Raw genomic sequence first — 16563 nt, 5'->3', positions numbered from 1 at the left:
AGCTTTGCTTTGCTTGGCTTTCCTCAGCTGTTGGCCTCTTAACATTCCTAGCTCCTCCCCACGTCTGCCTGGGAAGGAGCTCTGCTTACCCAGTCCCATTCCCTCCCAGCTCTACCCTTTAATTCTGGGCAGCCTCCTGCCCTGCCACAGCTGGGCCACAGGTGCACAAACCCTAAACAACTGGAAGCCAGGCCACCACCACATCCCATCTCAGAACACTGGCAGCAGATTCCACCTGGGTGGAATCCATGCTCCACACCTTAGTCAAATCCAGCTTTCACCTGAGCTGGAAGTTGTTAGTTGTGAGGGTGCCAGAGCCCTGGCCCAGGCTGCCCAGGGAGGTTGTGGAGTCACAGAATCACAGGCTAGCAGGACTTGGAAAGGACCTCTGGAGATCATCCAGTCCAACCCCCCTGCCAAGGCAGGGTCACCTTGAGAAGGTCACACAGGAACACATCCAGGCAGGTTTTGAGTGTCTGCAGAGGTGAAGACTCCACCACCTCTCTGGGCAGCCTGTCCCAGTGCTCCATCACACTTAAAAGTTCTTCTTCATGTTTAGATGGAACATAGATGTTCAAGTTTGTGCCTTTTGTTCCTTGTCCCATCAACAGGCACCACTGAAAAAGACCTGAGCCCATCCTGACATCCACCCTTTGAGTATTGATCTGCATTGATGAGATTCCCCCTTGGCCCTCTCTTTTCCAGACTAAATAGCCCAAATTCTCTCAGCCTTTCCTCATCAGAGCTGTTCCAGTCCCCTCAGCATCTCTGTAGCCCTTAGAATAGAATAGAATTAACCAGGTTGGAAAAGACCTTTGAGATCATCAAGTCCAAACTATCACCCAACACCCTTTGTACCCGATCCAGCAAGTCCCTGTCCTTTAGCTGGGGAGCCCAGAACTGGACACAACGCTCCAGATGTGGTCCCACCAGAGCAGAGCAGAGAGGGAGGAGAACCTGCCTTGACCTGCCAGCCACATTCCTCTTGATGCACCTTCTTGGCCATGAGGGCACATGGCTGGCCCATGGTCATCCTGTTATCCACCAACACTCCTCTCCAACTGTCCCTTCACCCAGATCATTGATGAAGACATTCAGTAGAGCTGGACACAGTACCAACACCTGGGGGACATCACTAGTCACAGGCCTCCAACTAGACTTGTGCCTCACTGACCACAGCAACGCTCTGAGCCCTCCCCTTCAACCAGTTCCCAATCCATCTCACCATCCAATCATCCAGGCTGCACCCCTTCAGCTTGGCTGTGAGGATGCCGTGGCAGGCAGTGTTGAAAGCCTTGCTCAAGTCGAGGTACACCACAACTGCTGCTCTCTTCTTGTCCATCCACCTAGCTAGGCTGTCATAAAAGGCTATCAAATTGGTCAAGCTCAACTTCTCCTTGGTGAATTCATGCTGAGTAGTTGTGATAAGCCTCTTGTCCTCAACATGCTTTGAGATAGCACCAAGAACAAGATCTTCCATCACCTTTCCAGGGATGGAAGTGGAGCTAACCACTCTACAGTTACCCAGGTGCTCTTTCTTCCCCTTTTTGAAGACAGGAGTCAGAGTGGTCTTCCTGCAATCCTCAGGTACCTCTCCTGCTCTCCAGGACTCTTCAAAGATACAGAGAGTGGTGTAGCAACGCCAGCCAGCTCCCTCAACACTTGCAGTGAGTTGCCCATCAGGGCCCATGGATCTGTGGACATTCAGTTGGCTTCACTGATCTCCAACCCAATCCTCTTCAGCTGAGGCGAAGTTGACCTTTCTCTTGAGAGCTAGCCTTAGCAGGGAAGCCTGAGGCAAAGGCAGCATTTTCTGTCTCCTCACTCACCAGGGCACTGACCTCATGCACCAGTGAACCCGTTTCCTCTGGTCTTCCTTTTGCCTCCAGCACTCTTGAGGAAGCCTTTCTTGTTCTTGGTCTTCCCTGCCAGGTTTAGTCCGAAGGCAGCCTGAGCTTTCCCTGTTGTGCCCCAATATCCTCTGAAAAATTCTTATCTTCAGCATCTTGAGCTTGGAGGAAACATCACCTGAATACTGACCAAGCTCATTGGACCCCTCTACCCCCCCTATCCCACAGGACTTCTCCAAGCAGTTCCTTGAAAAGGCCAAAGTTAGCCCTTCTGAAGTCCTGCTTGTGGCTGCCTACTGCATATGATCCTGAACTCCACCTTGTCAAGATCACTACAGCCAAGGCTGCCCCCACCTCACCTCCTCAGAACAAGGTCCAGCTGTACTCTTCTCAGCTCTTCCATCACCTGATTGTGAACAGACTGGAGGCACCTCCTCAACTCCAGGTTACCTGTGTGGCTTTCCCAGCAACTGTCAGGGCTACTGAAATCCCCCATGACAGCCAGAGGCTAACTGCAAGGCTACTTCCAGCTGCCTGTAGAAGGCCTCATCAGCTTCCTCATCCTGAGCGGGTGGCCAGTGTCTCCCATTAGTCTGCTCCTTAATCCTGCCTCACAAGCTTTTAACTCACTCTTCACACAAACACCCCCCCCCCCCCCCTTCTCTGCAGAGCTTCCAAACCCACGTGGACATTGCAAGCCTGGGCAACCCCCTATGCATGACTGCTAGAGGGGAACTGGACTACATCTCCAGAGGTCCTTTCTAACCCCACCATAGTGGGATGCAGCGATTGCAGTAGCCAGTGGTCACAAGTGACAGGGAAGTGGGGAAGGGCACTAAGAGGGCCATCAGCTTGGGCAAGCTTCCCTACAAAGCCAGACTAAAGGCATGACTACTCCATGCCCACAATTCACAGCCACTTGTGAAAGATGGAGGTGTGCAGGGCCAAACCTCTGGACTACAGCTCCAGCAGGCCTGAGAAAGGGCGAGAGCTGCCCCCAGCCTCTGTGGACAGAAAACCCACCAGCCCTGAACCACTGTGTGCAGTGTTCACAACAGCAAAACCTGGCTCTGTGCATTCTTCTGCAGAGCAGCATTCCAGCCCCCAGCTCTGCACAGCACCCACTGCCTGCCTTTGGCACACACCGCTTACACCGCCCTGGGGGAGCGCAGAAATAAAGCTGCATGAAGGCCTTTTTAAGAGAATTTTATTTGAGTGGTTCTTACAAAGATTGTTGCAATATGAAAGTCTTTGATAGAAATATCAAGCTGTCTTGTCAAACACACTGAAGTAACCCAAAAATATATTTCAGAGCTCACAGAGCTTAAAAAGAGCAAAGATTATATGCAACCAGAACAAAACACCTCTCTGTATTTCCTGCCCACCTTCAGACTGCTGGCATCCTCCGGTTGTGCCACACTGCACACAAATTCCTCTGGAAATGCAGAGATGGTTTTGTTTGGAAACTTAGACACACCTCACACAGTATTTACAAAGAAACTTTTACAGATACATTAATCAAAAGTTACCATCAAGGAATAAACCCCTTCAATTCTTCTATCCTCAGCAATTATCCAGCATAAGTCAAGCTGAGTGGCTCTCCAGAGTCAGCTTTCAGTAGCCTTTGAGTGTTCCATGTACACAAAACACTAAATCTGTCCCTCCCGAGCCACCATCAACCTTGAGCAGATCTACATTTAGTGAAATGCAAAATGGAATTGCTGCCCTAAAAGAAAGGCTGTTAAACGTGGAGAATGTCATCATGTCCCATCTGCCTGTCACAGAGAACTTGTTTGCTATGAGCTACTTCTCGGTTCCTACAGATCACCCCAGTAAATGTACAAGAATTACAAGGCAGAACAAGAAGTCAACAGCTTTGTATACAGTGGAAATGCTAGTCAGGGAGAATGAACACGCTGCATTTCTGCTTACTTCAGTTTATTTTAAAGATAGCAGGAAGTGTACACAAAATGACATTAAATCCTTTCCTTTAGTTTTATCTAAATAAAAGATAACTCAATCTTCCTCCAAAAAATAACTATGTACAAAACTGACTAAATCCATCTTCATCGTCGAACGGGGACCAGTAGTTGGGTTGCAGTCATAGAGTCTGGGAAAAGGCTGTGGTACGTTGGAAGAGGTACATATGCTGCTGTAATCATCTTGCCTAAACAGAAGAGCAAAACCAATTTTAACAGTAAGAGCACCTGGCCGTGTCTGTACCCCGTGAGTAACCGTGGGCCTCCCCAGGAAGTGCACTCACCTGCAAACCACCTCCCATGCAGCGCGTTCACAGCCGCGATGGCAGCAGCGATGGAAGGACATTTGACATACACATTGCCCTGCAACACACAAGTGTCACAGTCTGTGAGCAGCTCAGGAGCATCCCACACCACCACTCTGAACACAGCTCCCCGGGATTGACCGACAGCACAGACAGTGCGAGCATGCAGAACAGTGGGCAGGACGCGACTGGCGCCGCCTCATCAGACTGAGTTAACCTAGCGCGGAGCTTCTCCAAACAGGGACTGGCAAAACTCACCAGAAGCAAAGCTTGAGCTGAAATCAACAAGTAATGCATTGTTCACTTGCACTCATCACCTTTCCAAGAGAATCTAATAGCTCCTGATTACAGATCCCTCACGAGTGTGGTTGCCTCCACCGCTGCTGCAGGCGAGCCATCGACTTACACCAAATCACCATCCACAAACGCCTGGCTGGACATGAAATCCAGTCCAGTTTTCAGAGAGGTTCAGCACTGCCCTGGGCAGGAAGGACATCCAGCACTTGGAGAAAGACTGTTCATGCTTTCCTATGTGGATCTCAGCACCTGTCTTTACTTGACCAGAGCCTGAGTCAAAGGGAAAACCCCCACCACAGCAGGGCATGTTGGGCCTATGACGATAAGCAGCGAGAGGGACAAACCCAGCTTTAACTGTGCCAGAGACACCTGATGGTTTCCATCTGCCAACAGAGCACTAGGCCTGCCTGGCTGGCTATCAGGAGGGAGTTCTTCACAGTGAGGGTGGTGAAATACTGGAACAGGCTGCCCAGGGATGTGGTTGAGGCCCTGTCCCCAGAGGCATTCAAGGTCAGACTTGATGTGGCTCTGGGCAGCCTGATCTAGCTGGAGATGTACTTGCAGGGGACCAGCAGGGGAAGCTGGACAAGACAACCTTTAGGGTCCCTTCAAACCCAATGTAAGCTGTGAGTCTGTAATCTGGAACACAGCAATGCTCACATTCAACAACTGCAAGACCTGCAGATGCCCACAGTCTGCACTAACTCTCCCACTGCAATCCAACTCACTCCTTCTGGGAGGGGAAATGTGAGCCAGGGGCTGATGTTTACAGCAGTAAGCCATTAGCAGACAGTTCTGTTCTCGGCCTCCCCCTGCTCCAACCTTGACATGAGGTACAGCAACATAAAGCTTAAGTGTTCCCCCACAGACCACCATGCAGTACACCAGGCTAGGTGTGCAGCTGGGCTGCAGTCTTCTGACCCACAACAAACCACACCTACATGGCTGAAAGCCCTCAGCCTGGCAAGTCTGCAAAATAACCCTAAAAAGATGGCAGCCAGAATCACTTCAAAAGACCAGAATGCTGAGCCTGAACAGCACAGAGGAAATCTGCATCAAACAGTGCTTTTAGGTATCATTGGGTACTTGTGTTTGTACTGTGAGCAAAGAGATTCTCTGTGGTGCAAAGCACACTCAGCATGCTGCAGCTTTCCTTTGAAATCCACTGTCTAACATGAGCCAGGTTTGCAGCTGCAGGTGCTCAGAACCTAGGTGAGGTATGCTGTTGTGGTTTCAGGGTGGTGCTTTGGGAGGAGCTGTGTTGCGGTTTTGTTCCCATTTGTCAAAGGACCCTTTCTTTTCTTCAAGTGTGGGAAAGGCTTCTACCTCACATCAGCCCAACAGATCCAACAGAGCAGTGATCCTGAAGTTTAAAACAAGCTAGGAAAGATTGTGTGCTCTTCTGTGAGGCTGTGGCTCGTCTCTCAGCTGCTCTCTCAGTAAGCCCACATGAAAGGGCTGAGTGACTCAAGTCTTCTGTAGAAGCAGCACAGTGGTAACAAAGGGCTGTGAGTGCACAGAGCATTACTGGGGCAGAACAATCCCAGGGAAGCAATCCTGACAGGGACAGCAGTGTAGATTTCAGCCCTGAAGGGAATGGAAGATGACAGGACACTTCCAAAGGTAGAAATGGCAAGAATTGCTCTGGCTGTTAGAGCATTTGAAAACCTTATTTCAGTTTGGGCTGGAAACTCTGTTAAAAGGGGTTCCAAAAAGCCCTGTCTTCTACAGACCTTCCACAGTTTGTATTCCAAGTGCTCAAACACAGGGGAAAGAGAGAGCCAGTCTGAGGACTGTGTAAACGAAAGTGAACACAGGAGAAAAATTCATTAGCCTTTTAAAGATGCAGGCTGTGTCCCTCAAACAGTAATTAAGCCTGCACCCGTAGCACCCGTTTGTCTCCTCCCTGTTACAACTTCAGGGGGTCCTACTGCCCACTTCAAGACTTTAACAGCACCCCCAAGCATAGCCATTTCTAGGCTGGGAAAAGAAAGAATGGGAGGTTTAATTAGATGTAAAAAGCTCTTCAGTGTGAGGGTGGCAAAGCACTGGCACAAGCTGCCCGGAGAAACTGTGGATACCCCAGCCCCGTAAATGTTCGAGGCCAGGTTGGATGAGGCCTTCAGTAACCTGGTCTAGGGGGATATGTCCCTGTCTGTGGCAGGAGGGTTGGAACTGGATGATCCTTAGGGTCCCTTCCAAGCCAAACCATTCTACAACTCAGTGATCTCAAGCCTGTGAGAAGGGCTCACCCCTTGTGCTAAAGCCCCTGATCCCTAGCAACAGAGGAAGCTCCTGGGTTTGGGTAAATGCACAGCTTAAGGGAAAAGCCAAATGCCTGTATTGAAGAGGTCACTGCTCTTCAGCCTGTGTTTCCACAGTAACTTCAGCTGTATCACTCTGTAAGTGTAGGCTGCAGGATCAGGAAACTGCTCACCTGCCTACATGTGAGCTGCACAGTGACTCTAAGCAGGAAGGAACCTCCTGCAATCTACAAAAACTGCAAGGCAGCTCCAACAAATTCACATCTGGGTTAGGGGGAAAAAGCACCACCACAGCATTTGTAGTGCTCCCTCTAGCACACAAAACTGCTGCTTTATTCTCCTTGGAACCAAGCATACCTGAGCCGAGTTTTTGTCTACGTAGATGTGGATAACTCCTCCATGTTTGTTACATTCCTCAATCACATCGTCTTTAATTTCTGTATCCCAGCCAGCCTCTTCTTCACTGCAGGAGGTGGGGGGGAAGAACAGGACAGGTCATTATCACTCATACAAAATCCACCCTGAAACCCACCAAAAACCCCTCTGCAACATCTGACTGCTTCCTCAGATGCTGAAGCCATCTACAAATGCCACACAAATGGGTAATGATAAGTCACTTACGTTTGAGGGTTAAACATGTTGGAAAGCTGGAAGCACTGCGTTGCAAGGGGCTGTACAGAAGCAGCTGCAGCCAGAACTGTGGTAATAGGGGGAAAAAAAACCACACAATGACCCCAAGTCAAGAATCAGCTACACATGGCTCCAGTTTCAATGAGTACCTTCTATCTATTCTTTACAATCCCAATACTCAGCAATAGCAGCAACAGTTCTAACTAAACAGAAAAGTGAAGGCAGGAAAGCATCACACTGTCTGTGCTGGAAATGTTCAACTGATTCATGCAGAAAATAGTGCAGCTGAACTACAGCTGATGCTGAGAAAGTAACACTGAACATTGGCTCTGGCAGGTTTTCAAGTGAAACACTGAAATGCAGATGTCTGCATTCCCACATGCATTTACAAAGCCAGCCTGAGCGGTATGCCAGCAGCATCTTCCATCTCTTTCTCCTCAGGGAAGCTGAGCAGTAGCTTGGGATAAAGTGGCACCACCCCATCTGATCTCACATGAGATGACAGACTTTGAGAATGCTCAAAATGTATTTTTAGCACAGTGAATTATCCTTCAAAGAGGTCTACTGTCCCTTGTAAATGAGCAATGTGACAACTAACCCAACAAACATTTTAACAGTGAACAGAGCTATGCCCCTTCCCAGGTTCATTTAGCTGCAGTAACTGTCACCCACTCTCCCCCACCTCCCGACAGTTAAGGGTTGCACATTCAGAGTAAGGTGATGACTACTCCAGGGAGATGAACCCCAAACTCCCCAATAACTGCTCTAGTCCTTACCTCTAGGACAGGAAGCCATCCCCCCACCCCAATCCACAAACAAAACCACAACCCCACCCTTTTTCCAGGACTAACACATGGCTGGGAAATGCTATGAAGAAAAGGTGAAGTGTTTAACACATGTTCTGTTACTTTCAGTAGATCAATACACAGAACAACTCCTACAGACACTAACACAATTCATCATGCTGTTGGCAAACTCCACCCCAGAAGCATTTCAATTACAGATATGTGCAAGGAAACCTACTAGTGACAAGTTCCATCAAATGTTAATTTACCTTCATTCTGCTGAGATAGTCTTGTCTGCAAATCTAAAGAAAAATACACAGAAGTTACACAGTGCTCTTGCCAGCATCACTGCATTGCTACCTGTCACACAGGATGTTTAGCTTGCATATTCATGGCTAAGGCATGTACCTCAACCCACTCTCACTATTCCTCTCTAGTTTCACTAATTTCAGCTTCTCAGATGGAATAATTCTGCATTCCACACCCACAGGGATGTTTCAAAGGAAAACAATACCTTTAAGGGAAAGGCATGACCATGTCCTTTAATTCAATGTGTTGTTTCCACCTTGCCCTTGCCGTGCTTACTTTGCAAGAGATATTTTGTTCTATGAGAAAACAGCAGCAGCAATTCTCACAGGCATGAGCAGTTGGGCAGGAAGCACTTCAGCAGAGTTACACAACTGTGACATTCTGAAAGCAGTTCCCAAGTTTCAAAGAGAGCAGGGCTGTGTATCACCTGTAATCCTTCCATACAAATGCCCCAAGGGCACAAGTCACTTTGTTATTTTTCAGACTCTAAACATTTTCAAATGCTCAGATACTTAATTTGCCAAGAAAACACCAAAGAAGTGTTCAAGAACGCACAGGAGTCCCCATTTGGAGTAAAGGGAACAGACAAATGCAGAGTAACCATTTTCCAGTTTGAGACTCCAATACTTGACATCTTTAGACCAAGAGGTAACTTCAGAATGCAGGAAACCTAAGTACAACTCTCTTCACTTGTGCTCCACTTAAATTCACATCAGCACAAGGAGGTGGAAGACTCAAGTTTGTTTAGAAAGCAGTGAGGTGATTGATCACAGGTAAGCTTCCAATCTTACTTGAAAATACCTGCTGGTGTCAGGTATCACCATACTTCTCCCCTTTCTAATCAACCCTCCTCCACAACTTTTTGCTCTAAGTATTAGACAGTCAGAGCCCCAAAAGGGGCTTCAAGTGCCCTTGCAAGTGGCTACCATAGAACACATAAGGGTGATCAGCTTGATGAAAGAAACAATGGAAGGTACTAGCTCTGAAGACTGAGCTCTAATCAGAGCTGGGTGCATTCAGCACCTTTCCCTCCTCTATTTGAACACAAAGAACTCATCAAAATACCATAATGAGAAACACTATCTTAGCCTGTAGGCTCTACAGAATCTGCATGGATTTGGCCAAATCTCTAACTAGTGCCTGATTCATTACTAACCAAACTTTTTTGTGAACAAATGTGTTTCAAAGAAGTGAAAGTAAGAGCCTAAGTAAGTCACTCTATTAGATGAGGACAGACTTCTCCCTCTGCATTTCTAACCAATGCACACTGCATCAAGTTAGCTGAACTCAAATTTATCAGCCAGCCTGGGCTGGAGAAGAATGCTCCAGGCCACTTGGAAACATGGCCACTCTACAAAGATGACCAGCTCAAGTTCTGTCTAGGGTCAAAAGGCAAATCTGTTGTAAACTCAAGAATGTCTAACAGCACCTTGTGGAACAAGTTTCATAGGCCAGTTATCTACCACCTCTGAAACATAACCCTCTGGTCCACCAAAAATTCCATCAGCTGAACTGAATTCTCCTGTTGCTCATGACTGAATAATCCTCTTGCTTCTAAACTCACTCAGAACTTCGAAATTCATTGTCACTCTTCACTGTCAACTCTTACTCTTCCCTACATGCATTTTTTCAACAGAAGGTGGAAAGTGAAGTTAATCCAGCTGTCAAGTTAAGATCCAAGTCACTGCTCCAGTATGGCCTGTGTACATAACTCAAAAGGGCAGAATTTGGCATGGCTAGCAGAAGCACAGAGGTATCCACGTCTCAAACCAAAGTGAATTTGCATGTTTATTTTGAAGCATAGCTAGGTTTAAGTAAAGAAAAGCCTGCCAAGTGCTCCCCAGCTTTCTAAGTAAATAGCTACACCACAACAGCAGATCAAAGAGGTTCTGATGACATTTATTCATCCTTCCACTGCAGCACCATTTCTTCCATGAACAAGGAATGCTTTGGCCCAAAAAGCATCAGAAAGTGTTCCACAGCCTCATGGCTCTTCAGTTTCAGATTTTCAAACAGAATTTACTAGAGAACAGCAATTAAACAGCTACAACTGTTTAGTTTCAATTCTTCCTCCCAATGGAATTTTCTCCCAGGAGTTTATGCATCCAAGTTCTCAGGTCTCACAGAAAACTGATTCTTCAATTTCTCTATTTTAGTTTGACTCAGCCCACCTTAAACACAAGTGACCTGAACTGTTTGTGAAGGTATGCTACACCTCAGACTCACAAGAGTGCTACCTCCAGGAACAGCTGTCCCTTCAAGAATGTGTCACCCTTACAGGGCATATTCATTTGCTGCTGAAATGAGTATTTAGGTATTTTCCCTCTCCTTGGCCATCTTTCACAGCTGAACTCCCAGGCTGAACTCCTGAAGAGGTGAACAATGTACAACACCCCAAGAATCCTTTACTGACAGCACCTCTGTATTTACTTACCTCACTCCCTAGTTGATGAAAACTGTTGTTCATCTAAAATAGCAACTAAGATCCACCCAGCACCTGAACTTTTGCTTCAACAACAGCTGAATTTCCCAGCTTCCACCTCAAAAAAGCCCCTCTTGCTTTGATGCTGCACCTTTACACACCTTGTACTTTCCACAGCACTTCCTGTACTACCCCCTTCTCTGCTTTATTAGCTTCCACATGTTTACAGAGTTCTTGTCCTACTACTTCTCCTCTGTCTGGAAACCCAGTCTTGTCAAAGACTGTCAGTCCTGAAATGCAGTTTCTCTAAGTATGCTGTATGTTTAACATCTTCTCCAGTTTAACCATCTCTACTATGACTTTTGAAGGAGAGAAATGACATCAGAGCAACAGGACTTGAAACCAGGAAGATGTTGTTCTTCCTTCCTCCTAAGTGTAGGCAATTTAGAATTTGCTGCTCCAGCTATAGACTGCATTACAGATTTAAAACAGTTATTTGCAATACCAGGTATCAGCTCTCGTATTTCATGTACCTATTTCCTCACTAAGTCGGTGGGAGTTTCCTTACTACTCAGCTGAGTAACTTCAGCTCTTGCTCTTAGCTTTGACCTTGTGAATAACTTTTGTTCTTTTTTAATCCATATTCCTACTTTACCTTCCTTAATTTCCAAACTTTATGGCCAGTGTCCCCACCACAAACTGAGGCAATGAGATTCTTCTGAAACATCTTGAGAGCAACATTTCATTCAACCTCAGTCCAGCTTCCCTTTAGTTCGAGTTTTGGTAATTCATCTGTACTTTCAGCTCCTGTACAAGATCTATCTCAATCTCACTGATGGCAGGCAATTCTCACTTCATCTATTTCCTAAACTAGAAGTATTGTTATCAGCCCTTTTCCCTATTGTTCACAGTCCCTGTGCTCACTCCGTATTTATCTTCAGATAATCACCCAGTTCAGTGTGGAGGCCAATTCTACCCTGCATCTTCTTTCCTTGGACCACAGCTCCATGTAGCATTAGCAGTTTGGAACTGCAGATACTTTTTACACCCTGCCTATTCAAACACCCCAACTGCTTAGACCAGATGACTTCATTGTCCTGTTTCTGCAGCCACCGCTTTCACAATCAGAAGCCTTAGTTACAGACCTGTTTTGTTTAACCTTCCATTTAAACTTGAGTAACTCATGATCCCTCAAGTCAATGCTCATTTCTATTCTCATCCATAACATCTTCATTACTTACCAAATTGAGTTTAAAATAGCATCCCCTCTTCATGAGTCAGTGAGTGTTTGATGAAGAAATTTGTCGGCTATCACATCCAGGAATATCTGGGCCCCACCATTATTACTAGCAATTCTTCTCCAATCTGTATCAGGGAAGTTAAAGTCTCCCATAATGACACAATTCCTGGTAGTAATTTTCTCTAACAAGAGTAAAGAGATCTTTAATCCATAACCAAATCTCACTCTGGGGATAGCTCATGACTATGGTAGTAAAAAGCTTTACCTTTTGCCAAAGTCACTCAAGCTGCACTTCTGATCGCTCCTTCTGTACGACAACTGGAAGGAACAGCGACACTCCGACTGCTTTTACTGCTACTCAAGAAACATGCACATGCCTCAAAACCATGGATTCAGCCATATCACTTATTTCTCCACAGCCAGGTTGGATCTTGCTGATTCCATGCTGTCCTAACAGTTCAGCTGTGTCACACAATTTTGGCCACGTACCCAAGCTGGGGAGGCTTTGGGTTGCTTATTTCAAGTATGGGAGTGGAGAAAAGCCTGGTGTGTTTCAAAACTGCTCAGTCCTCACTGACTACTCCTGTTTGGAAGCAAGACTTTATCACCTACATTAAAGGCGATTTCAATTTTACATTGTTTACATTTCCTTCTATTTCTGGACTAGGTTAGCTTTTCTCTTGCCACTGTGACATCACTTCTTTCTTTAAGCAGAAGGAATCACCTTATTCCTCAACCCCCAGTTTTCTTTCACTAGCCAGTTCCTTTCCCTTCAAAGGACATATCTAATAGAATTCCAGTAACATATTGAGGTGCATCTACATTCTGAATCACTTGTGTCAGACTGCTGGACAACAAACAAAGCAGTGCCATCTTTTCTTCACTCATTTTCTGACATTTCTCACACATTCCAGCATCTAGTTATTTGTGACATTTAAGTCTTTTCTGCAGCCTTTTGTTCTTCTATTCATAATAACCCAAGAAATTTCACTCTGCAAATGCCTTACCTCCTGCAGGAAGTAACCCAATCCCCTAGTTCTGAAGCCTGTTTCAACAATTCATTGTTGAGGCCATCCATTAACTAGCAGCAATCGTATCCTCAGCCTCCTCCCCTCCCACAACAAAATTAAGTCTCAGTTACATGCCCAAATGCCCCCTTGCAGCACACAAACTATAAAGCAACTCATCCCCTGCCATACCGTGCCCTTGCTGTGTGCTTTATACACACTGTATAAACCTAACACTCCTGCAGTCTTAGCTGCCCTGTTACCCATGAACTCCTAAGAATCTTACCCATGGTACACCTCTGCTTTTTCAGAAGGGTCAATCCCCTCCCAGCTGAGTCTACCATTTTTAACAATCAACAGTAAAACACAAAGTTCCCCATTAGTATAGGGGAAAAAAGATGAAGGTTTGGGATGAATTAAGTGAACTACAATAGATCTGACCAAAAAAATGCAGAGTAGATGATGCCCATCCAAGCTGCCATACACTGCTACTGTGAATACCTACATTCTCACTTCAAAGGGTTACAGAATGCAGTTAAGGACAAGTTACTGTTGAAAAAGAAGCAGATTGTCATTTACCTGCCACAGCTCCAAATGCCAAGGATCCGCTCATCTGCAGAGCTTGCTGCGCAGCGGGGGGAATCTGCAAACCAGTACCTGCAAGGGGACAGGATGGGGCCTTGGAGCAAGCACTTCTCACCCAGAGATGAGGCATCACAAGCATCTGTCCAAAGCGTAACAATGCCATCCCGCGCACTCAGCACAGGCAGCAGGCATCCCCCTCCCCCCTCCTGCCCTCACACCCATCCCTTCCCCCGTGCGCACCTTCCGCGAGCCTCGCCATCAGCTGAAGGCGCCCAGTTGTCCCCAGGTCAATGCCAGTCCGTTCCAACTCGTCACTGTCCAAGAACGAGCTGGCACTGGAAGCATCAGTGCGCTCAGTTACATGTCCAACTTTCATTGGCCTACCAGCCAGCTCAAATCCATTGAGTTGTTCCAAGGCCTTTTTGGCACACTCAGAGTCTGAGAACTGTAGATTGGAAAAACATAAACTCAATACTCATGTCTGCAGGACTCAGCAGCTCTCCGGCTGTGTGGCACAGCCAGGCACACGATCGCGAGCAACACTACATTTAAGGTGACAAATAACTTAAGCCAACTTCAACGTGCTCCCTGTTTTCCAATTCAACTGAACACAGGCAGTTTGGGTAGTTACTTTTGCCTGTTTAGGTAAGAAAGTATTTTAATACACATTGCTGTGCAGCACCTAGAGATTGCAGTCAACAGGAGTCAGGGAAGCCGGTCCCTTTCAACGCTTCTGAAGGACAACGCTGTCTCTGTAACCTCTAACTGCTACACATTTACTGGCTATTCTTAGCAGGTGCTCAGCTTTAGTCTGTGTAACAGCAAATTAAGTATTTTGCCAGCATTAAAAGCATCAAGTATTTAGCTATATAGTTAGACTTCACTTCTCTGCAAGGGCCAGAGGTCCCAGGTTTTTTTCCTCCATGATGAATTGCCAGGTTAGCCAAGAAACTCAAAATGCACAGAGTTCTGCATCTGAGAGCAAAGACATTTTCAACTGGAAATTTTAGCATCTAAAATCCTGTTTCCCCTAAAAAGCTCACTCATTTTCACAGCACTTCGAAGGTGCTGGTCTTTGCTAGTAGAAGACAGTAGGTCTTTGCCTGCAGAAGACAGCATTGCTTTACCGGGCACTAAGCACAAAGCGTACTATTCCATTCTAAACATCCACATTGTTCAACCACAGCATCCAGAGGGAACTGGCAGAAACAAAGGACAAGGCCATTGTTCCATATCCTGCAATGTGGTATCTCCAAGATGAGACTTAGAGACTGCTGAGTATATGCTACACAACTACAGGGGTAAATGTCTAAGAAGCCTGGTAGCTCCAGCCATACCGTAATAAATCCATATCCTTTTGAGCGTCCAGTTTCACTGTCCATCATCAGCTGAATGCTTTCAATCTGAGAAGAAAAGTAAAGCGATTCATTATCAGACATTCTGGAACAAACCACAGGATATCAAAACAAAACCTGAATGGAGCCCTGCCAAGTGAACAGAGAGGAATGTCAAATGACTCTTCAAACAGTTCCTTATTCCTTGCCAGACAGAATTAAGTGTGAGGTAGCTAGACAGGTATAGAATAGAACAGAATTAACCAGGATGGAAAAGACCTTTGAGATCATCAAGTCCAACCTATCACCCAGCACCATCTGATCAACTAAACCATGGCACCAAGGGCCTCAGCCAGGCTCTGCCTAAACACCTCCAGGCACAGGGACTCCACCACCTCCCTGGGCAGCACATCCCCAGGGCCAATCTCTCTTGCTGGGAAGAGTTTCTTCCTAACCTCCAGCCTGAACCTGCCCTGGCACAGCTTGAGACTGTGTCCTCTTGTTCTGGTGCTGGCTGCCTGGCAGAAGAGACTAACCCCCACCTGGCTCCAACCTCCCTGCAGGGAGTTTTAGAGAGTAAGGAGATCTCCCCTGAGCCTCCTCTTCTCCAGGCTCAGCAACCCCAGCTCCCTCAGCCTCTCCTCACAGGGCTGTGCCCCAGACCCCTCCCCAGCTTTGTTGCCCTTCTCTGGACACCTTCCAGCATCTCAACATCTTTCCTAACCTGAGGAGCCCAGAACTGGACACAGGACTGCAGGTGTGGCCTAACCAGGTACTGTGATACTAAAACCGAAGCCTGTCAAAGTGATGCACAATTTCTCTGTTAAGTCCAGCCACTGGTAGAGGCTTGGTACCGATGCAACATTTCAGCAGACAAGAAGTGTTCAGAGCCCATCAAATCCTAACTGGAACATTACAGCTGTGGCATCTCACAGGCTGAGGAACTCCATTTCACAAGGTAAGCAGTCAGCACAACTTCAGCCAGGGTCTTTAAGATGCATATTTCACACAGTTACTGTCATATGGGAACTCCTGAAAGCTTGTAATTAGAGTTTAGAACCTATCAGCAATCATTCACAAGCCATGAAAGTGTTGTGAAAAGAAAGCAGAGAAGAGGAAGGACTAAGTGTAAAAATGGAGTACACAATTAAAGAAAAAAAACCAAGAAAATGACAGCTCCACACATCAGCCTCCTAAATCACATTAATCCTACTGCCAGACCCTGAGGAAAAAACCAAAACAGCAATGTGGGCTAAAATTTAATAAACTGCTGCAATTTTCCATGTTTTCCCACAACAAAATTATAGAGGTACTGAATCTGAATAAAGCAGCAGAAAAGCACTGCCACAATATGAGACAGGGTTCGTATTACAGGTTCACAGACTGCATTGGGTTGAAAGGGAACCTCCAAAGGCATCTTGTCCAACCCCCCTGCAAGCAGCCAGGACACCTCCAACCCGATCAGGCTGCCCAGGGACACATAACTTTAGATCCTGAATGTCCACAGAGATGGGGCCTCCACCACCTCTCTGGGCAACCTGTTCCAGTATCTCACC

At 46.6% G+C, this 16563-nt stretch overlaps 1 protein-coding gene across 4 annotated transcripts in view; it reads right to left on the bottom strand.

Moving 5' to 3' along the window:
- Nucleotides 1-3040: 3040 nt before the first annotated feature.
- RBM39 (RNA binding motif protein 39) overlaps nucleotides 3041-16563 on the bottom strand; it is a 31360-nt gene continuing 17837 nt past the window's right edge. For 3 of the 4 annotated variants that reach the window (XM_068167293.1, XM_068167294.1, XM_068167292.1), the window contains 8 exons: nucleotides 15011-15076; nucleotides 13914-14118; nucleotides 13668-13745; nucleotides 8380-8412; nucleotides 7317-7392; nucleotides 7053-7158; nucleotides 4114-4192; nucleotides 3041-4017 (listed from right to left, as the gene is read on the bottom strand). In XM_068167293.1, coding sequence (XP_068023394.1) covers nucleotides 3917-4017; nucleotides 4114-4192; nucleotides 7053-7158; nucleotides 7317-7392; nucleotides 8380-8412; nucleotides 13668-13745; nucleotides 13914-14118; nucleotides 15011-15076 — 744 coding nt within the window. In that variant the 3' untranslated portion in view covers nucleotides 3041-3916. Of the gene's footprint in view, nucleotides 4018-4113; nucleotides 4193-7052; nucleotides 7159-7316; nucleotides 7393-8379; nucleotides 8413-12082; nucleotides 12207-13667; nucleotides 13746-13913; nucleotides 14119-15010; nucleotides 15077-16563 lie in introns of those variants that run through there. The other variant, XR_010990944.1, reaches the window with a different exon arrangement.

Source organism: Melanerpes formicivorus, unplaced genomic scaffold, assembly GCF_026170545.1.
Source record: "Melanerpes formicivorus ecotype bairdi unplaced genomic scaffold, bMelFor1.0.p_v2 SCAF_115, whole genome shotgun sequence".
Taxonomy (NCBI): domain Eukaryota; kingdom Metazoa; phylum Chordata; class Aves; order Piciformes; family Picidae; genus Melanerpes; species Melanerpes formicivorus.
The sequence above is the reverse complement of the archived record's forward strand: the minus strand, read 5'-3'. Positions and strand labels throughout refer to the sequence as shown.